At 48.0% G+C, this 22,760-nt stretch overlaps 1 protein-coding gene and 1 long non-coding RNA gene across 2 annotated transcripts; both read left to right on the top strand.

Moving 5' to 3' along the window:
• The first annotated feature begins 4,367 nt into the window (after window positions 1-4,367).
• Window positions 4,368-9,391, top strand: LOC132685754 (uncharacterized). The gene is made up of 2 exons (XR_009613305.3): window positions 4,368-4,506; window positions 8,650-9,391. It is a non-coding gene; the product is annotated as an uncharacterized LOC132685754 (long non-coding RNA).
• A 6,542-nt stretch (window positions 9,392-15,933) lies between these two features.
• On the top strand, window positions 15,934-22,554 carry AVPR1B (arginine vasopressin receptor 1B). The gene is made up of 2 exons (XM_060644304.3): window positions 15,934-16,873; window positions 21,095-22,554. Exons 1-2 carry the CDS (start codon window positions 15,934-15,936, stop codon window positions 21,421-21,423), a joined length of 1,269 nt encoding a protein of 422 aa, XP_060500287.1. The 3' UTR covers window positions 21,424-22,554.
• Window positions 22,555-22,760: the final 206 nt, after the last annotated feature.

The following is a 22,760-nucleotide window of genomic DNA, read 5'->3' as shown; positions in this document are numbered from 1 at the left end:
CTCGCTACCAAGGAAGCTGACAGAGCCCTGCTGGAGCAATACTGCCCTTTCCCTTCGGACACCCGCCTTCGACTGCCCACTGGCGGAAGCGAGCACCGTTCTCGCTCCCCCTTGCTCTGTCCTCTGCCATCATCAGCCTAGGAAGCCGAGTTGTAGAATCTGAGAGAGAAGGGACTTCTGAAACCAAGAAGTACAGCCCCCCAAGCAGAGCAAGAATCCCCTCAGATGTCGCTGATGGGTGGGGGCCACCTGGCTTTTGCTAAAATGTTTCCACTTGAAATCTTTCCCACGAACATGTACAGAATGCTCCTCCGTGTCAGGCACAGCACGAGGCACTCATCAGGGTCCGACACCAGTAATACCTCCCAGGGACAGTGAGAACTCAGGAGCAGACAACCCAGAGACTTCCCACAGCCCAGGACATTTAGACGCCCTGGCCTCTGGCTGCACACCCTGCGTCTGGACACTGTGGACGGGCCCATCTCCCTGCGGCAGCGAAGCGGTGCCCGGCCGGCAGGTGACTGTTGATGAGGGTGCCGTTCCTCAATATTCTGTTTCTTAGCTTTGCAAGGTCAGGAGCTCAGGTCCTGGGGGATACAGACCCATGCCAATCACACCTCACAAGAAGCCTGTATGCCAGAAGGGCAATTTACAAATGGGCAATGAATGGGCGTGGCTATCCGATGACCGGGACATTTACATCTGCCTTCCGAGACACCCATTTCCCTGAATGGAATTTATAACCAGGAGGTTGCTTGGTGAGCGTGGAATCCGCCCAAAGGAAGGGGGATGGCTGTGAAGGAGGGTTTACTTAGGCTGCGAAGAGAGAGAGGAAGGGCTCCACTCGGACCTTTTTACACCCAAGAGTGGACTCTTACCGACAGGCCTCTTTCTAAACACCTATTTGTTTGTTAGCCACGTAACGCATCTCAAAAGATTACAACTCTGTTCATCTCAATCGTGCTTTCCTAAGGTTGTCTTGAGATTCTGGGGGAGGGTAGGTGACTTAATGGCCATCTGGTTAGCACCCTGACCCAAGGCTCTCTAATGTGCCAGTTCTAACATTTCTTTTCTTTTTTTTTTTTAATTTAAAAAATTAATTGAGGAGGGAGCAGTGAGGAATGCAGCCTGGTTATATTAATAGATGTCAGAACAGGGGTTCCCAACTCTTTTTTTTTTTTTAAGTTTGAGAGAGAGGGAGAGAGAGCAAACAGGGGAGGGGCAGAAAGAGTGAGAAAGAGAGAGAGAGAATCCTAAGCAGGCTAGATGCATGCTGTCAGCACCATGCAGGGCTCAAACTCACGAACTGTGAGATCACGACCTGAGCCGAAACCAAGAGAGTTGGACACTTAACCGACTGAGCCACTCAGGCACCAGGGTTCCCAACTTGGATGCAACAAGGGCCAGGTACGTATAAAGGAGGAAAGCAGGCTGGATAAAAGAACAATTTCAATAGGAACTTCGGTATAAATATGCTTCCTGATGTTCTTTACTAAGAAAAAATAGCACAGCTGTGAGAATAAATGGCAACTGATACTCATTGTGGGGGGTGGGGAAACACAATTGTGAGTCCCGGGGACTCTGGCAAACCAAAGAGGCCATCTCCCTTCTCAAAATGACCACTGCTCATCTCCAGCTGACAGTGGCCACATGGAAATGAGGTCCTGAAATTATCAGATCTGATTTTTTTTTTTTTTGTCAAGAGAAGTTGGTAATCTGGATTTTTGGGTGAAATCACCTGATTAATGTTGCAAAAAAATTTTTGCAAATGCGCCACTAAACAAAACATGCCAAGGCCAGGTTTAGTCAGTCAATTAGTTTAAAGCTTCTGCCGCGTATTTTTAAAGGATCCCATGATTGAATATTTTTAAAAATGCTAGTTTAACAAAATAAAATAGGCAGAAAAAAACAGGTGGATTTTTGCTGGTTTTTTTTTTTTTTTTAGCCATAGAGCTTAACAAGGCCGTTTAGACACTGATAAGATAGACAAACACGGATAGAGAGAGATGTGTGTTTGATCTCCAACTCAGGCTCAGCGGCTTCACACAGACAAAGCCCTAAGATCAGGGTCTAAAGGTGGCCAGGTGTATCCATTTCCGGTAGCTCATTTGGCTTCATTTTAGTCTGTGGCTTTTTTCTGGTCATTCCCCTAAGCCAAGGGGTACCTTTTTCTGAGGTCTCAGAGCCCAGGCACCCATGCTGACAGCAATGGAATTCAAGATCAGAGACAGTCGTCCCCACTCTAGAGGGATGTTCATATTTCTTACCTAGCTCACTTTTCCAGATCCTATAACGGTTCAGCTATTTTTAAAAAAATGTTTATTTTTGATAGAGAGCATGTGCAAGCAGGGGAAGGGCAGAGAGAGGGAGACAGGATTCAGAGCGGGTCTGCCGACAGCGGAGAGCCCAACTTGGGGCTCGAACTCATGAACCACAAGATTGTTACCTGAGCTAAAGTCAGATGCTTAACCGACTGAGCCACCCAGGCACCCCTAGAATAGTTTAGCTCTATCCAGAAGCTGTAGTTCCTCTTCCCTGGTCAGTCTTACCTCCTATAATGACTTCCTTCACTCTTGCTTTATCCCATGTCCATCATCCCGTGTGAAATCTGCCTCAGAACTCACCACCACCAACCCCTCCAGAAGTACCTCCTGACTTCCTTCCACCCACCCGCCTCCCTAGCTGGTTCAGATAATCTCATAGAAAGACTAGGCCCATATTTAGGGCCCAGCAAAGCAGAAACCAAAAAGATAAGAAAAGAGCAGCTCTGATGAGTTTTTCCAGAAGGTTGCAACCAGAGAGTCCAGAAGGAAGCTTTTCAAATGTCAGCATCCATTTGAGCCCTCAGGGTTGTTTCATTTTGACTCGAACTCAGAAAAGGCTGACCATCATCTTTGTAGGGCTTGGGGTCTCTGCCAGCATAAATGGAATCAGGTTTTTTGTTTTGTTTTGTTTTTATTTGTCTGTCATCTGTAGGCTTCTAGCATCCAGAAGGAATTGGAGACTGCCTGCCATAAAAAACCACACCTATGACCGGGGTTGACATGTGGCTTCTGTCTCTCTTTTGCAGCAGCCCAGCCCTTATCTCATGCTAGGCTTACTGCCAACACCTCTGAATAGACCTCCTGCACCCAGCATCCCTCACAAGGCCATCGTGTGCCTGGCTGCCAGAATAATCTTTCTAAAACACACAGTGATTATATATTACCTTCCTGCTTTTTTGTCATCTCCACCTACCCACATTGCAAGCTGCCTAAACACATTAATTATACTTCTTTACAGTTCCTATGTCGTGGTGATTCTCAGACTTCGGTGGGGAACTCATTTAAAATGGGGCTGCCTGGTTCTCATCTCCAAAGACCCTCATCCGGTAGGACCAGGGTGAAGTTGGGAATCCGCCTTTTATTTCCGGGCAAGTAATTGCAGAATGTTGTGTTGCCAGAGGTCTATAGACTACAAACTGAGAAGCATTATTTAAAATAAAAATTTTTAAATGTTTATTCATTTTTGAAAGACAGAGAGACAGAGTGTGAGTGGGGCAGGGGCAGAGAGAGAGGGAGACACAGAATCTGAAGCAGGCTCCAGGCTCTGAGCTGTCAGCACAGAGTCTGACGCGGGGCTCGAACCCACGAACCACGAGATCATGACCTGAGACGAACTCGGGCGCTTAACCCACGAAGCCACCCAGGCACCCTGAGAAGCATTATTTTTTAAATCTGGTATAGACCTAATAAATGGATAAAAGTTGAGTTGTTCTGGAATTAATGAACCTGTACTTTACCTTCCCTGAAAAGATTTTATTTCCCCATTTCCTTCACCCCAGCATCTGGTAGAGTGTTGATTAGTTTCATGCTTAAGTGATTTTTAAAAATACTCTGAGAAGAAAAGAGGAGGGAGGGGCTTCTCAGTGGCTTTCACTGCATACCTGGAGGCGGGGAGGTGGTTAGCAAGGTGATACTTTGGAGACAAATGGCATTGTCAGTGATATCTGGCCACCCGTCCCTCCCATATTTGACTGCCCACACCATCATTTGCCCCTCTGCTCCACAATGCCAAAAGTAGCTATTAATTAACAGAAATATATTTTAGGCCCTAATTTCCCACCTGAAAGTTCACTTCCTAAAAATAAAAAAGAGAGCCACAGCTAGGAGGAGTAGCAGAGAACAGCAGTAGCATTAAAAAATAATATGGTGTGCATTTCATTGAGCACTTACTATGTACTGAGCTCTGGTAGGCACCATGCACACATAATCTCTCATCTTCAAAATAACCTGCAAGTAGGTATTAAGTGTCCCCATTCCATAGATAGGGAAACTGCCTGCCTACCTTCCATGACATCACAAAGACTCACGCAAGGGCAGCTGGGAAAAAACAAAACAAAACAGGGCATGAAAACATAGCCACATATTCCAGAGTTGATCTTCAGCCATATTTGTAATGAAGCTCCAGAAGGAGAAAGAGGTAAAGAGGGAAGAAAAACTCAGTCTAAAAGCTCTTCCGAAAGAGGTAGGAAATGACCCTTCTGTTCCCAACTTCTCACAGGCTGACTTTTCCTTGCATAGGTATTAATACCCCCAAACAGGCCTTGAAGTGCTTGGGGGCTCTGTAATCTATTTAGTTCATTACAGCCAAAGATGAGTCCTTAAAGGTAATTGACACTTCCTGGGGCACTGATTCCATTTAATAGATCAATGTTACATATCTCAAAAATAAAAACAACTCTCTGGCTCAGAGCACCCATCAACAAAATCGTTGTAATCCCAGGCTTGAAATCTCTGCTCATCTTGGAATGTCCTCCTCACCTCTACTTCTGAACTATAGTCCTTCTGGCCACCTGGTGAGGTTCTCTCTCTGCGGTTCCCCATGCTCACCAAGTGGCTCCTAGACCCTGGTTGGTATCTCCCCCCACCGTCCTCCACTCACTCCTTCTACCCTCCACTCCTCACCCCCACCCTGCGTTCTCCTCTCACAGGATTGGTGTGCTTGGTCACATGACAAGAATGTCTCCTGCGGCCAAACGGACATGCTCACTTCTCTGTACTGCTTCCAAAGTCACCCCACCGGGTGCTAGGATGGGTTATAAGGTGTCCCGCCAGAGAGGCCTCTGCTCTGTGTTCTCTAGCACACCTGCTGACAGGTATTTTTCATTTAACTTGCTCTTCTAGTTCATAAATATTCCTGTCCTGAGGATCCAAGCCCAGCTGGCTTCTGGGCCCAGCATGCTATCTATGCTGCTTTGAGAGGCTCTCACACACACACACACACTGCGTGTCACCCTTTCCTCCTTGGATGAGTTCCCTTCCCATGTGGGACAATGTCTGGAAGGTTGGGAGAAGGCCATCAACCCCCGGCATCTCAGGGTCTGAGCCTTATAAACAGCCATCAGCCCCAATGGGTCTAGTCATTAATGCTCCATGAAGGCCCTAAGCAAATACAGCCTCCAGCCTACCATTCCATACTCAGTCCATTTGGCCCAAATTCATAATGAGTATACAAATGAATCCCTTGCTACATATATTTATTGACTCACACTGCTGGCACACGGTCTATGTTCTCTGAACCCTAAATTAGGATGCACAATCCAAGATAAGTCTTGCAAGAAGCAGACCATTTGAAATCGAGTATGTCTCCGAAAGCCTGGGACATGTGGTCATAAGTTATTTAAGACACAAAAGACATCTATCAGCAGCTCTCTGCACCAAGTGATACATTTACTACTTTGGTGAGGAGGCATGGAGAATCGAGCGTGACCAAATTCCCAGCAAGACCAGTTAACCGGCACTGTGAGGCTGGGAAGGAGAGCCTTCCTTGCAGTTCAGGGCTGTGGAGGAGGGGAGCCTTGAAAGCCGGTAGGATCTGGATAAGGCAACAGGGGGAAAACAGCGTTTTCAGTTGAGGAGAACGTCAAAGCAAAGGTGTGGGGACAAAGGCAGCAATGTGGACAGGAGATGCCACAGGAGACCAGCCTGAGCAAAGCAGAAGGTTCATGAGCAGTGGTGTGAGAGGCCGGGCTTAAGACACTTAGCGTGATTTAATAAGCAGGAAACCACATGGCTGCGTGCACAGGGAAAGGTTGTGATGGGAACAGTGTTTCAGGATAAATGATCAGGCAGCAGAAAAAGTGGGATCATTTGAGGGGCATTCAGAGGCCAGGAGATCAGCTAGGGGCTAATGTCCTTGTTTGCGTAGCAGCTGAGCCCCCCGCTGCTCCGGATGTGGAGAAGGTTGCCCAAACCCTGACCCCACACACCGTGTGACGTCCGTATGCCCTTGCTCAGTCCTGGGTGCGCTGGCTCCCATGTCAAACTCTGCTAAATGTTCATTCTGCGCCTTACACTTTTTCCTTCAGCTCTGCCTCATCAGTGACCAAAAGGAAATCTGTTAAATCCAGGCGTGAATTTAGGTCCAACCCTGGGAAGGGGACCTGGGTGTGGGGGGCATCTTAGAGAGTGGCACGGCCTTTCAGGATAAATTCTGTCACCTCACGTTCCCAAAACCCCCTGCAGCCTGGCGCTGCAATAGGACATGCTGATGCCCTCTGTGGGGCAGTTGCTGAGACCAGCTGCTGGTCAGGACTCAGGCTCAGGAACTGTCCCCACAAATTTAATCTGGCCCATGACTTTGAATTTCCTGGCCCCTTTAGCTCTGAATTTTTTTGGAAGCAGAGCTCCCTCTTGGGTTAGGTACTGTTTTTCAGATGGTCTGCTTTAAACATAAGTTATCTCCTGAGAAGGATAATATTTGGCTTTAACAGCTCACCGTGGGTCAGGATAGGGTGGAATGACTCCACCAAAGAATCACAGAAGAGGCATAGCAGGTACCTTAGTGCTCAACCAATCCGACCACCTCAGCTTATACGAGAGGAAATTGAGGCCAGAGTGAAGAGGTGACCTCATCACGGGCACATCCAACTACTGACAGTAACAAGGGAAGAGTCGGGTTTCCCAGCTTTAGACCCAACGATCTTTCCCATTCTTGCATCCATCTTTCCAGCAAGTGTTTCTTGAGCACCCACTGTGTGCCAAGAACCATGGTAAGAGCTGGAGATACCGTCATAGAGGATGAATAATAGACCCCTTGGTCATTTCACACTGCCTACCTGTACCCATTAGCAATATGAACCAGCTCCCCCTACCACCCACCACCAGTGGGGCACGGAGTAGGGAAAGGTTGATGAGAAGATAAACAAGAAGGAAGGTTGCTAATGTGGGCTACCATCAACCCATCCACCTGCCCAACCTGGGCAAGAAAACTTGCCGTGGGGGACCCTGGACTGCTGGCCATGGCATATATTGGGAACATGGAAGGAGGGTGGGGCGAGAAGAAAAAGGAAAGAGGTGCAGGTCTCTGAAAACAAGCATGTGAGGACACTGGCAACAAACTTCCCTCTGCCTGCCGAAGAGGGTAGTGGGGTAGCTACATGGGCCTTCCTAATGATGCATGTTGAGACTCTATTTCTCTGGGGTGGAGCAGGGGGAGCACTGGAGGTACAAATGGCACTTGGCAGCTGTCCTCCCCCCTCCCCAACTCTTGGGTTCAGCAGCTGTGCCCCTCCCAGCCCCAACTTTTGCCCCCAACCCCAGGGCCTGTCTTCAGGGCTCCTAGCCTCAAACAGTCAAGCCTACGAAGTCAGATGGGGACTGTGCATCTGACTCTCTGGGAGTCACTGCCATCATTTTATTAAATTCCAAGAAAACTGGATGGAGCTCTGATCGCTACAACGAGCTTAAAAGAAAAACTAAAACTTTCTCATGAACCGATGATAACTAATCGGAAAAGTTTCAATCATCCTGCAAAGGAAGTCAAGGGTGCTGTTATGTGAGCAAAACAGAATCATCTCCTGTTCTAAGGAGTCATGCCAGAGAGCTAAGCAGCCCTGGGAGACTCGGCCCCAGCATCAGTGACACTTTCCAGCACTCACTTGGCCTCTCCTCCCTGAGAGCTGAGGTCTGCCCTGGGGCCAGGCAGAGGGAGCACCATACTGTATAAAGGGCCACACTCATCTTTAGCTGCCTGCTATGTTTCTGAGCCCTGGGATGCCCGGGCCCTGGATCCTCTCACCTGCACCTCTCACAGCCACGTGTTGAGTGGGATGTGGTCTGAGAGTTTCCCAAAGACGCTGCACATCTGACCCTGGCCCGTTGGGACTGTTGGAATTTTCAGTGGCGTTAGAATCACTCGTCTGATCTACTCTCCAGAAAACCTGTCAAAAGGTAGATTATATACTATGTAAATCATTATACTTCTCTTTCTACTTTTGTGAATATTTAAAATTCTCTACAATAAAGTTGAAAAAAATTAAAAGAACATTAACTGGCAGGGATATTTCACTTACTCATTTGTACCTATTAAATTTTGAATTAACATTTGACAAAAGTTTATTGAGCTTCTCTGTTACACACCAAGCACCGAGTGGCCTCATTAGATTCAGTACTGAAACTTTTGCCTCATGGCGGTGGGTCAGTTCTCTGTGGGTGAGGTCTGGGCATTTTTCACTTTGTTCAGGATATTGTCATGTGCAGCCAGAGTGGAGAATCACTGCCCTAAGGGGGTGATGGGGAAAACAGCACATGGATGGACTTGGGTTCTGGCTCTCACCTCTGATAGCCGTGTGATTTTGAGAACTTCACTTGTGTCTTTGGTTTTCAGGCTGGACTTTCTTCTGGAAAACGAGAGAATGGAACTTGACAGTCTCTGAGGTCCTTTCCATCACTCCTCAGCCTCGTGGTCTGAACCAAAAATAAGTCCCTTTCAACTCCAACATTCTGTGACTGTACAAGCTATTTTATGGTGAGAGGAACAAAGCGGAAACTTTCTGGGAGTCCCTGGAATCCACACTGATTAGGCTATCCTCCCTTTCTCTACATCCACTCTTTTTATTCGTTGGCTGACCGCAATCTCAGAGTTAAACTGAGTTAACAGAAGACAGTGGCAACACCAAGGCCTGCTCCCGGCTGTAAAAGATGCATTAGTCCCAGTAATGGCCCATCACCCAGACCACTTCCTCCATCTACACATTTATGGGACTGTGAATCAAGGGTTACCCAGGCAGACAGAAAGACCAGTGCCTGCTGGAGGGCGAGTATGTCAAGAAGGGACCAGGCAACTCTGTGAAATGACAGCTCTGGTAATTAACTCAATGTGTTCTGAGTCCGAACCAAGAAGAGATCTCTGCAGACCAGGCACCCAGAGTTTACAGGAGAAAAATGCCCTTATCCACTTTCTTTTGCCCAGGTCATGGCGTGGCATAAGAGAGGTACGTACTCCATTGTTCACTGGCCAGTAATAATGCAGGAAGGATTTTGATTTCACCCATCTGGCCAAAATGGAACATTATTAAGGGAAGAGATATTGTTAAATATATATTCTAATAAACAAACTTCATTTTTCATGATAGCCTATTCCTGAAAACACAATGTTCAAGTTGAATGTATGGAAACAGAACATTCCTTTCTTCTTTAATTACAGTGACGCCTAGAAATCATTTTGATTTCTCCGCATCTTAGTCTACTAGTTAGTAATGTACAAACCAACATTCAAATCCAAGGAAGTAAGTCCTTTTGTAAATGATTAGATTAAATTATTTGAGGATAGGGGCGCCTGGGTGGCTCAGTCGGTTGAGCGTCCAGCTTCGGCTCGTGTCATGATCTCACAGTTTGTGAGTTCGAGTCCACCGTCAGGCTCTGTGCTGACAGCTCAGAGCCTGGAGCCTGCTTTGGATTCTGTGTCTTCCTCTCTCTCTGCTCCTCCTCCACCCGTGCTCTGTCTCTCTCTCACTCTCTCAAAAATAAACATTAAAAAATTTTTTTAATATTTGAGGATAAATCATGTCTTTTTTAAATTAAGAATTTTTTTTTGGTGGAAGACTTTCAAAATCTTTATTATTACTTAAAGACTCAACTTTCAATTTATACAAGGTCAGTTTCCAATGGGGACCCACAAGTCATGTTCTCATTACTACATTGGGAAGATAGGGATAGAGGAAGTATGTATGTGAGTGGTGAGTCAGTGTTGAAGGGTTTTATATGCTCATCTACCAAAGAGAAGGCTAATAGGTGAAATGAAGAAGCAGTATATGTTTATTATTTAGAAACATGGAGCTTGATAGCAAATAAATCTAATAATGAGTTTAAAAGGGTGATCTCTGTCCAGAAACACAATAAATCAAGTAAAAAGATCAACAGCAAAATGGGAAAAAAAAAATTGTAATTTAAATGTCAGACAAGGGTTCATTACCAAAGTATATAAAGTTTCCAAAAAATAAAATAAAAAGGCCAACAATCACAGAAAAATTCACTATAAATATCAATAATCATTAGAAAAGGAAATAAGAATGGTTCTTGACATTAAGATGTTCAGCATCACTCATAATATCAGGCATGCAAATTAAAACTACACTGAGATATTATTCTTATCTTATCAGTTTGGCAAAACTCCATGATTTAGGAACACACTGTTGGCAAGACTATGGAGAAACAGGCACCACACCCCCATACATTCCTAGTAGGAATGCAAGTTGATCCAATCCCTAGAGAGGAGAATTCGGCAATATATAGCAAAACTGTTCATGCAAACACCCTTTAACCCGGCAATCTCATTTCTAGAAACCTACCACAAAGATATATTGGCAAAACATGGCAAGAAACATATACAAGGCAATTTATCAAAGCACTGCTTGTAATAGCAAGACTGGATACAACCAAAATCCCCATCAAAGGGGACTGGATAAGTACGATACATCTACAAATTGGAGTGACACGCAACTACAAAAAGGAAAGAGGAACAACTATGTTCTCTTATGAAGTGCTATTCTCTCTACTTTTGTAAACGGTTACAATTTTTTAGTAATGCCTTTAAAAACAGAAGAAACTGATTACCTCTAGAGAGTTAAAAATAGAGCAATAGGGAGGAGGGGATTGCTTTTTTTGATAACAACCACTGTAGAATCATTTGATTTTTTAATACTATGTACATGCAAAACTAAGTATATTTTTAAAATTAAAAGTGAAGAGAATGACATAAATATGATACTTAATGGGGAAATGTTAGAAGCATTCTCATTAAAGTCAGAAACTCAATGATGCCTGTTCTTCAACTTTGTAGTGGAGACTTAGCCATCACAATAAGACAAGAAAAAGAAATAGGAGCAAATGGATGGAGAATAAAAGACAAAGAATGATTGTTGTTTGTAGACAATATTAAATGCACAGAAAATCCAAAGTAATTTACTAACAATAAGAGTATGTGGCAAAATTGCTGAATATAAGAACAAGGTACAAAAATCAATATTGTTCCCATACACTGCCCATAACTAATTAGAAAATGTGATAAAACAAAATTCTGTATATAATGTCAACAGAAACTGTTAGGCTTAGAAAAAGAAATCTATCAAAAGATGGAACAACACTTATGAAGAAAATTATAAAACATTATTTAAGGACATAAAAATAAATCTGGTTAAAATCATAAATGTGAATTCTCCCCAAATTACTCTTTAAACTCAATGCTTCCAACTAAAAGTTTAACAGAATTTTTTGGTGGAGCTAAACATATCAATTTCACAATTTTTTAGAAGCTTATTCATTTATTATTCCTGAGAAAGAGATTGTGCGTGCACACGAGCAGGGGGATGGGCAGAGAGCAAAAGGAAGACACAGAATCTGAAACAGGCCTCATGCTCTAAGCTGTCAGCACAGAGCCCACACAGGGCTCCAACCCACAAACTGGGAGATCGTGACCTGAGCCGAAGTTGGACGCTGAACCGACTGAGCCACCCAGGGGTCCCCACAATTTTAAAATTGTGAAAGATATTTTGAAAAAAAAAAGAGGAAATCTTGTTTTCGCCATATATTAGGGTTTATTATAAAGCCTCAATACCTAAAATAGTGAAATACTAGAGCAGGGATAGAAAATAAACCAATGGAACAGAAAAGAGATCCCAGAAATAGGTTCATACATATTTTGAACTTGATATATTATACAGGTGACAGTTAAGAAATGACGGACTACTCAATAAATGAAGAATGACTGGGGTGCAGGGAGATCCTGGGTGGCTCAGTCAGTTAAGTGACTGACTTCGGCTCAGGTCATGATCTTGTGGTTCATGGGTTGGAGCCCCGAATCAGACTCTGTGCTGACAGCTCGGAGCCTGGAGCCTGCTTCCAATTCTGTGTTTCCCTCTCTCTCTGACCCTCCCCTGCTTGCCTTCTTTCTTTCTCTTTTTCTCTCTCTCTCAAAGATAAGTAAAACATTAAAAAATAATAATAAATAAATGAAGAAATTGGTTCACCATGTGGAGAAAAAAATGAAGTTAGATTCTTACCTGAACATACACAAAAATATTCTGGGTAGCTTAAAGACCTAAATATGAAAAAAAATGTTAAACATGTTAGAAAGAAATATTGTGGGGATATCTCTGTTCTCAAGACAGGGAACACAGACAGAAAAGCAGAAGTGATAAAAGAAAGTACTGTTGACACTGAAATTTAGATTTTCTGTGTCACAAATGACTCCATAAATAAAGTTAAAAGATAAGTGGCAGATTAGAGAACTATAGCTGTGACATATCACAATACATAAAAGGTCACATCAGAATGTGTAAAGGAGCCCTACAAATCAGTAAGAAAAATAGCCTCATCAAAAATTGTGCAGGGGCGCCTGGGTGGCTCAGTCGGTTGAGCGTCCGACTTTGGCTCAGGTCATGATCTCGTGGTCCGTGAGTTGGAGCCCCGCGTCGGGCTCTGTGGTGACAGCTCAGAGCCTTCTTCGGATTCTGCGTCTCCCTCTCTCTCTGCCCCTCCCCTGCTCATGCTCTGTCTCTCTCTCTGTCAAAACTAAACATTAAAAAAAAAATTTTTTTTAATTGTGCAGAGGATATGAATAATTCTCAGAAGAGGAAACCCAAACAACAAATAAATATAGGCAAAGATGCCCAAAATAACTAGAGATCAGAGAAAGAAAAAATAAAATCACAATGAGATGCTGTTGCACACCAGTCGATGGGTGAAAATGAAAACAGCTGAAACACTTGACTGTGAGGATGTTGAGAAAGTCAAGTGCAGCTGCTGTGAGAATAAATCGGTACAACAAATTTAGAGATAAAAGTTAGGATATGGTCCTATCTGATCGAAAATTCATACATTGTATGACCCAAGAATATTGAATACCCAGCATATACTTCTGGCTGTACACCCCAGAAAACTCTCACACATGAACACAAGGAGGCATTCATAAGAATATTCATTGTAGCATTTAAAAAAAAACAGGAAAAAAAGGAGCTGGAAATCAATTGTAAAAATAGGGTTTGGGATAAATGTGTTATGTTCTTGTACTTGAATACGACGCGGCATTTAAACTGAATGAATTAGATCTATCCTACATACCATCAAGGACGGATATCAAAAATAAAGCAGAATTTAAAAAGCAAGTTCAGTTCTGGAGTGGTATTTCGAGTATGATGTCATTTACGCAATATGTAGTATTTTAAAAACATGCTTAATTATATATATAGTTTTTTTAAACATTTATTTATTTTTGAGAAAGAGAGAGAGAGACAGAGGGCGAGTGGTGAGGGGCAGAGAGAGAGGGAGACACAGAATCCCTCGCAGGCTCCAGGCTCTGAGCTGTCAGCACAGAGCCCGACCGCAGGGCTGGAACTCACCAGCTGCGAGATCACCACCTGAGCTGAAGTCAGACGCTCAACCGACTGAGCCACCCAGGCACCTCTAAATATATATAATTTTAATGGCTATATCAAGAAATAAATGGGAGCAAGAAAATGGAGACCAGCTAGACAGCCCCTTAGAGAAATTCTGCTGTGAAGGACAAGAGATTGCTACAGCTGGAGTGTCTGGGGAGGGTTATGTTGTTTGTTTTTTCTTTTTCACGGGCAACACTAGAGATTGCCTGCAGATAGGAATGGGCCAGTAGAGACTTGAACTTATCATTCATAGACAGCAAGAAATCCCTGAGAAGGCGGAGCCCGGGCTGAGGTGCACAAGACTATGCTACAGTATTTGGGGGCAGAAATCGTGTGAACCGTGGCAGTGGGATGGAGTGGAGATGAATTCTAGGTGTCTAGGAGATCATCTCTTCAAAAGGCGATGGTAACTGTGTGGGCGGGTATGTGGGTGACGCCAGAAAGTGGCATGTGGTTTCATTAGAAGGTGAGAGAAGGGGGCCTCCGAGGAATCATGGACCGCGCGCTAAGGGTGTTGTCACTCCTTTTTTTTTTTTTTTTTTAAGTTTATTTATTTATTTTGAGAGAGAGAGGGCAGCGTGAGAGGGGGAGGAGCAGAGAGAGAGAGAGAGAGAGAGGGAGAGCAGACTGCATTGACAGCACAGGGTGAGTCTGAGACAGCGCAGGATCTCCAAGTCCTGAGATCGTGACCTGAGCCCAAACCAAGAGTAGGAGGCGCACGCACTGAGCCACCCAGGCGCCCCTGCTGTTGTCACCCCTAATGAAGTTCTAATCTGCTCAGGAGACTGTCCCAATAATCCACCTCGTTTAGCTATCTGTCCCCGGAGCGCCGGTGCCGCTCACATACTGGGTGTTAGTCGGCAGGGCGCACCGCGCGGGCCTAGTCCTGCCTCTCCTGTCTGCCGGTTCTGTGACCTTCCAGAGCAGCCCCTGTCACTTCTCTGGACCGGTTTTCTGCCCCACAGGGTCGTTAAGTGCGTTGGTTGTTTTGCCGATGAAACACTGCGCGGGGGCGGCGGGTTAAGACGTCTCCTGCGGGATTCCTCCGAGGGCCGCTCCGACCCAGCGCGCCGGGCTCCCAGGTCCAGCCCCTTCCGCTCCGCACCTCGGTCGGATCTCCACCACCGCTCCCTCTCCACGCCCGGCCTCGTTTTTTCTTCCTCCCTGAGGACCCAAGTCTTCCACCAGTGGCTGTGGCCAGAGGTCGCTACCAAGGGCTCGAGGGCTCCCTCTGGGGGCGCCACCTCGCCCATCTGGCCCCCCCTGCAGATTCTGGACCCTTCGCGAACTAACAGGGACCCCGGAGCAGGGGGCATGCCCAACAGCGCTGCCAGCCTTGGGGGCCCCGCGTGTGTGTGTGTGGGGGGGGGGTCACCACCCTCCACTCTTCGCGTGCGCACCTGTTTTGAGAGATGGTCCGACGGTTCCAGGGTGAGAGCGCAGAAGAGGTTGTCTGGCCAGCGGGTGAGCGCTTGCTTGCGTCTTCTGCTTCTCTGGCTCCCTGTCCCTGGTCCGCTGCCCCCGGTGTCCCCCCCCCTCCCATCCCTCTCCACCACTCCCCCCCACCCCGCCTCTCGGTCCTCCTGTGGGCTGCGTGCGGGGGAGCCTCACTCCGCCCTTCTCTGCGGGAACCAACCGGCGCGCCCGGGGCGCAGGGCTCCTGCTGCGAGCCCATAAAACCCGGCTCCGGGCGCTGCGCTCCCGCTGCTTCTGGTCGCTGCTCCCGGGGGCTGGCGCTGGCTTGGCAGGGTCATCCAGCAGGCGACGCTGATGGCGTGGACCTCGCCTCCAAGCAAGCTTAGGGACATCCGCTTTCCACTTCCAGAAAAGTTGGGAGAAAGTGACTTTGGGGTGGATTGGGAAGTGGTAGCAGCTCCCCAGGCTTCTTTCCCTTCCAGAGGCCTCACCCTGCACAGCCCCATCCATTCTTCTTTTCCTGACACCCTGTCTCCCTGAGCCCTTCTCTCTCTCCTCCTAGGTCTCCCCTCCACATCGTCGATCAGCCTCTTCTCATCCTTGTCTCTTTCTCTCTCCTCCCCTCTATCCCGAACCTCTTAACTATTTCTATTTTCACCATCTTCCTGCCATCCCCCTTCTCTTCTCTCCCCGTCTGAAACCTTTCCCTCCCCACTCCGTTTCAGCCATCAAACGTCTCCACTAGCCTCCACACCATCCATAGGTCCTTCCCTCTCCCTCCTCCCCTCCCCTCCCCCCCACCCCCAGCACACTCAACCATGGATTCTGGGCCTCCCTGGGCTGCTAACCCCACTCCCGGGGGCACCTTCTCCGTCCCCAATGCCACCACACCCTGGATGGGCCGCGATGAGGAGCTGGCCAAGGTGGAGATCGGAGTCCTGGCTGCGGTCCTGGTGCTGGCGACAGGGGGCAATCTGACTGTGCTGCTGACCCTGGGCCAGCCAGGCCGCAAGCGCTCCCGCATGCACCTGTTTGTTCTGCACCTAGCCGCGACTGACCTGGGTGTGGCCCTGTTTCAGGTGCTGCCCCAGCTGCTGTGGGACATCACCTACCGTTTCCAGGGCCCTGACCTCCTCTGCCGGGCCGTCAAGTATCTGCAGGTGCTCAGCATGTTCGCCTCCACCTACATGCTACTGGCCATGACGCTGGACCGCTACCTGGCTGTTTGTCACCCCCTGCGCAGCCTCCAGCAGCCCAGCCAGTCCATTTACCCTCTCATCGCCGCTCCCTGGCTGCTGGCTGCCATCCTCAGCCTGCCTCAGATCTTCATCTTTTCTTTGCGGGAGGTGATCCAGGGCACAGGGGTGCTGGACTGCTGGGCAGACTTCCGCTTCCCTTGGGGGCCTCGGGTCTATATCACCTGGACCACCCTGGCCATCTTTGTCCTGCCTGTGGTCATGCTCACGGCCTGCTACAGCCTCATCTACCACGAGATCTGTAAGAACCTCAAAGTCAAGACGCAGGCCCGCAAGGTGGAAGGAAGGGGCTGGAGGACTTGGGACAGGATGTCGCCTTCTGTCCCAGCTGCCGCCACACGGGGCCTGCCATCCCGGGTCAGCAGCATCAGTACCATCTCGAGGGCTAAGATCCGAACCGTGAAGATGACTTTCGTCATTGTGCTGGCCTACATCGCCTGCTGGGCACCCTTCTTCAGCGTCCAGATGTGGTCCGTGTGGGACAAAGATGCCCCTGACGAAGGCAAGTGTGTGTCCGTGTGGGAGGCGTGAGTGGAAAGGAGCAGGGAAGGGAGAAAGCAGGGCAACGAGAGGGTTATAAGGCCTTCCGGGCCAGGCAGGTAACAGATGAGTGAAGCAATTATGAAAGGGGTGGGGGTGTCCCTGTTTCATGTGAGAAGCTACAACTCCTGACCAGCCTCCTGATGCTGTGTGAGTATCTTTTATGTAAAATCTCCATACTTTACAATTTGGGCACCTAATTTAAACATTTAAAAATGACATGTGGCCTTAATGAAGCATGACTGTTGGCAGTTTTGGTCAACCAACTCCCAGTTTCATACATGAGCATTAGAATCATAGAATGACCGAGTTGAAAAGAATTTTCAAATTGTCCAGGATGACAATCTGTGACCCATTTGCTGTGTTTGTTGGTGCTCTTCCCTTTCGAGGCTGGACAAGACTTTAAATTCCTTCCCAACAACCACTTCTAATTAATTAGCATGTTGGCACACGACAACCCTGAAATTTCAAGCCTGAAATTTTAACCCCTTCATTTTGCTAATGGGAGAGAGAGGCTCAGAGAGAAAATGTGACTTGCCCAAGGCCACACAGCTAGGGAGTGGCAAAGTGAGGGGTAGAACCCAGGCCTGCTGTGTCTTTGTCTTTTTCCTTTACCCTATGCCTTGTTCATAATCCTGGCTCTGGAAGTGGTGAAGAGAGGGGACTTCCTCCTCTAGGTGAAAAACAAAATGGGACCCACCATGAAGACCATGTTCCAATTGGCACATGGGAGGCCGTGCTATTGTCTTTTTTTCTGGGGGGAGGTAGATGGCAGCCTCCTGAGCTTTAGATACTGCCAGATGGTCCAGCTATCTGGGGATGAGTGTGTACTCAGGAAGGTAGGGCTGTGTCTGGGCAGCCTAAATGTTGAAGAGTAGTGCTCCTCCTCTCCTAAGAAGAGTGCGGCATGGGGACACGTGCAAGTCAACCCATCTGGGTGTGGCTGGGGTGACTGTGTGTTCTCCAGTGCACGTCTTGTGCATAGCCTGGGATGTATATTGGGTACAGCATGTGACTGCCCTAGGAAGGCCCTGTGCACAGGTTTTGGAAGCTGGAAGCTTCCTGAGAGTTTGCTGACCAGCAGATCCAGGCTACCAATTCCTACCAGCCCTTAGGGAGTGGTTCCTCCTTTCCTTGTGCTTTTGTTTCTAACTTCATTTTGCTCATCCTGGGACACTCTCAAGCCAAATATACTTTGCTTTTCTGGAGAGATTAAATAAGGGCCAGGCTGTTCATGAATTTAACACAACCCTGCAAGAGAATTGTGAGAATAATACCAAACTATTATGGTCCCATTTTATCCCTTCTTTTGGACATCCATTTGGACAAGAGGCTCTTTGCAAATTACCCTTTAAGCAATGAATGTATTGATTCTAACCAACTGTAGAGACCTCCCTGCTCTATTCACACACAGAATAGAAGGAGAGAGAGCTTCCTAGTGCCAAGCACATTCAGTCCTTGGTGGCCTTCTCTGCTGTATGTCTGAGTAATCCAAGACTCAAAGAGGGGAAAACACTGGTCCAAAGTGCCACTGCTAGTAAGAGGTGGGGCCAGGACCTGAGTCAAGGTCTTTATAGGTCAAGCATTATCCATGACATGGCTTTACTCGCAGTCTAGCTTAGCTAATGACGCAGGGTGGGGGGAAGGGCATAGTCAGTTGCCCCTTTATCAAGGAACCTACAAGTGGATGCAGACCCTGCCACCCAGCCAGTGCAGGCTTCCCTGCTTGCCTGCTGTGTCACTATGATCACAAGCCTGTCCCTCAGTACACGTCCCTCACCTGTGTACCAAGGGCCTCTCTGAGCCAAGAGAACAGAGACAAAGTGTTACCTTACAGACAATATGCTCTCTCAGAAAACCGGAAGCCCTTTGGGGCCCTTCTAGTTGGGCTGAGATCCATTACTTTAAACTTACTTTCCAGTACACCCAGTTCCTCTCCATAGCACGCCAACCTCCTGACCTCCTGTCCCTGAGTGTCTGGTTAGAGTCTACCTGTCTCCTGGGCCTTGCTCCTGCCCCCCAACTCTCGGCTGAGTTTCTGCCAAGACGCGGTGGCTGCCTAGGGTTGAGCATTGTCGGTCTGCCCTCAAGGGCTGAGAGGTGGAGCCTCTGTAGACTCTGGTGTTCATGGCACATCTCCAGGCCCTGCGTTGGGCCTGGCTTAGATGGGGCCAAATCAAACAGATGTTTCTCAGGCAAAGCGCTTGTGGAACCCCTCCATCCCTGGTCTAATCTAGGCACTAAATACGTATCGATAGAGTGGATAGGGTGAACACCACCCCGTTGGCCAAAGCAACCTCCCACAACTTCCACATCATCCAGGTTTTATGTTAGCTGGGGAGCAGGCCAGGATGTAGGAAAAACGAAGGGGGATCTATTTTTATTGAGGCTGGTCCCTCCACTCCTGACAGGTACTCGCCCCTTGCCCTCACTTCTCTGCCTTACATGGGTCAATCCAGACGCCTTCAGTTTCTCACCCCTGTGATCTACGTCTTCTGTCAAATGTTCTTCCCTCTGCTTGGGCCGTGAGTAGCCACACCTAGGAGCACACCTATGGGAGAACCAGAGTATCTGAAGACGTCACAGTGCTTTACAGAGGAGGCAAAGGGCTTTGCCTTTGAGTGTGTTGGTTGAAACTTCACAGAGGTACAGGACTGCTGTCTTAGAGTCAGTAGACCTGGCTTCGAGTCTATGCCATAGCCCCTAAGCTTCCTTTAAGCTCTGACATTGCTTTCAATGATTCTATAGCCTCTGCCAAAGGGCAAGGTAATGCAGTGTGCAACCTACGCCTCATGTAACAGGGTGTGTCTAGCCAGAGGTCAAGGCCTGTCCCAGAAGCTTTCCTCCTGGCATGTGGAGCTCATGTAGTCTTCAGAAAGAATACTGTGTCTGGAAAAAATCTTACCAGTTTGCACTCTCCCCTTTTGACCGTCCAAGAGAGAAATTCATTTTTCCCTGCAGGATGGTCCATTCCCTGGGTATAATCTCTGAGGACACAGAACAAGCATTCATCCAGAAAGGGATGCTTGGGGGCCCTGTACCTGGAAGCTGACCTTCCACTGCAGTTGAAGATGATGCCATGGCACCTGCAGGGCAGTTAGACTCTAGATTGCCCACCCAGGTCCCCAGCAATGGCCTGGCACTGTCTGTGCTCTCATGCTCAATGACTGAGTGACAGAATGAGGGGGACTGTCCTTGAGGGGTCAAAGAAGACAGAATCCAGAAGACAGTGTGCACCTGTATAAATGAGATTGGGGGTCAAAGGGGCCTGAGCTTGGCCTAGAATCACAGGTATTTTCCCTGCATGTCTTACAGAAGTTTTCTCATTCTAGATCTCCATCCATGAGGGGATTCAAGTTCTAGGTTTTGGAACAAAGACACTGTCTCCTATTTAAGCTGGTCCTGTCCCTCCCTGGCTGTGTTTACACCTTGAAAGTCAGCTTGGAGGGGTACCTGCGTGGCTCAGTCGGTTAAGCAGCCGACTTTGGCTCAGGTCGTGATCTCGCAGTCTGTGAGTTCAAGCCCCGTGTCGGGCTCTGTGCTGACAGCTCAGAGCCTGGAGCCTGTTTCAGATTCTGTGTCTCCCTCTCTCTGACCCTCCCCCGTTCATGCTCTGTCTCTCTCTGTCTCAAAAATAAATAAACGTTAAAAAAAAAAAAAGAAGAAAGAAAGTCAGCTTGGAGCAAACCTTAGCTCCTACCCTTACTCTGTGCTTGCAAACAAAACCCAGTGAGGTAGGACTCTGAAGCTGGAGTCCCAGCTTCAAGTCCCAGCTGTGCTGCTCTCTTTCTTTCTCTTTCTTTCTTTCTTCCTTTCTTTTTACTTTTTTAATGTCTATTTTTGAGAGACAGAGAGACAGACAGACAGACCATGAGTGAGGGAGGGGCAGAGAGAGAGGGAGACGCAGAATCCAAAGCAGGCTCTGGGCTCTGAGCTGTCAGCACGGAACCTGACACAGGGCTCGAATTCATTGACCGTGAGATCATGACCTGAGCTGAAGTCCGGTGCTTAACTGACTGAGCCACCCAGGCGTCCCGGCTCCTTTCTAACCAGAGAACTCGAGTAAGTCCTTTCTCTCCTCTGGGAACTCTGTTTCGTCCTCTGCTCGGTGGGGGCCTGGACTCTCTCCCAGGTCCCTTCCAGCTCTGTGATTCTAAGGCTTCTTGTGCTTCTCTTTCTGCAGATTCAACCAACGTGGCTTTCACCATCTCTATGCTCTTGGGCAACCTCAGCAGCTGCTGCAACCCCTGGGTCTCCATGGGTTTCAACAGCCACCTGCGGCCATGGCCGCTGTGCCACCCGGACTGCTGCGGGGGTCCCCGGCCCCGGCCACGCCGGCAACTCTCCAGCCTCAGCCTCTCCAGCCGCCACACCACACTGCTGACCTGCTCCAGCGGCCTGCCCGCCCTCACCCTCAGCCCCAGACTCGGTGGGGGCCCTGGGACCGAAGGGTCACTGAAGGACTCTGCGCAGGTGGATGGGGAAGCCTCCACAGAGACTGGTGTCTTTTAGGGAACACGTTCCCTGAAGTCTGGCATGCCTGCGAAGCTAGTGGAGGGTCTCTGCTCATTTCAACACTGGGTGTAAAAGCCGGGAGGGCCAAGGTTGGAGTTGGGGGAGCCCAGTTTGAGGTAGGGTGAGGGGCCCAGAAGGGCTGCCCTACCCTTGGTGTTGAAGCTGCCTCTGGTCGGTGGGCTGCCCTTATTTGCCCCCAATCTCAGAGGCTGGGAGTCAGCAAGAGTCAAAACGTCTGCTTCCCTGACCCTGTGCATTCGCAGAGTGTCTGGGAACTCACCCCAGATCTCAGGCAGGCCGAGGACGGCCCTATCTGGGCCTCCACAGGGGGCAGGGACTCAGGCTGGTCTCCCACCTTGACCATTTGTCCCCCATCCTAATCTGACTAGCACACCCAGCCCAACCAGGAGAGGGGAGAAGTGAAAAAGTGTGAAAAGTATCCTGTTTCTCTATCTAGAGACTGGATTTGTTTGTTTGTCTGTTTGTTTTGTAGAAGGAGGCTTCTTCAATGACGGAAAGTGAATGGAGGTGGGTAGAGCAGATAGATCACCTTTACCTGCTATGCCCACCTGTCTAGTGAAGGGAGATGTGGGATTTAGTGCAGCATCTATAACTCGCAAAAATTCTGCCAATGCTCCCCGTACCATCCACCTCTATAGGAGGGGTGACAGGACAAAGTAGATGCTCAGTGGAATGACCCCCTGGGAGGGAGTATGGGAAGGACGAGAAGAAAGGAGCAGATGAAAATGGTCACAATAAAATGAAGAGTGGACGAAGCCTCCGAAGCAGCGGGGATTGGTTTCTTTTCTTCTTCCCCGAAGGGATCCACACTGCACCTTCATCTGGGGCCACCCAGAGGGGACATCCGTACAGAAAGTGGGGCTGGATCATGACTTTGGATTTCCTCAAGGCTCTTCAGAGCTTCCGTACGAACCATGCAGGCCGCGATGAAGTCCGCAGCCCAGGATTTGAGACTCAGCTCTGCTTTCAGGTAGCTGCATGACCTTGGGCAAGTCCCCTCCCTTCTCGGGGACTCCGTCTTCTGACCTGTTAGGACACAGATGATCTGTAAGATCTTTGCCAGCTCTAAACTGTCATGACTTTGCAAGACTACACTCTGTGGTATTACAGTAGAGCCTTTCTAACCAACAGGCTCTAGAAGAATTGTTGGATTTTCTTTTTTTTTTTTTCAACGTTTTTTTTTTTTTTGTTTGTTTGTTTTTTTATTTATTTTTGGGACAGAGAGAGACAGAGCATGAGCGGGGGAGGGGCAGAGAGAGAGGGAGACACAGAATTGGAAACAGGCTCCAGGCTCCGAGCCATCAGCCCAGAGC

This window comes from Panthera onca, chromosome F1, assembly GCF_046562875.1.
Source record: "Panthera onca isolate mPanOnc1 chromosome F1, mPanOnc1 haplotype 2, whole genome shotgun sequence".
Lineage (NCBI taxonomy): Eukaryota > Metazoa > Chordata > Mammalia > Carnivora > Felidae > Panthera > Panthera onca.
This window is presented reverse-complemented; position numbering and strand designations above follow the sequence as displayed.

Coding starts and splice junctions, on each gene's coding strand:
- AVPR1B (XM_060644304.3), top strand. CDS start 15,934: ATGGATTCTGGGCCTCCCTGGGCTGCTAACCCCACTCCCGGGGGCACC. Junction 16,874..21,094: donor CAAAGATGCCCCTGACGAAG/GCAAGTGTGTGT, acceptor CTCTTTCTGCAG/ATTCAACCAACGTGGCTTTC.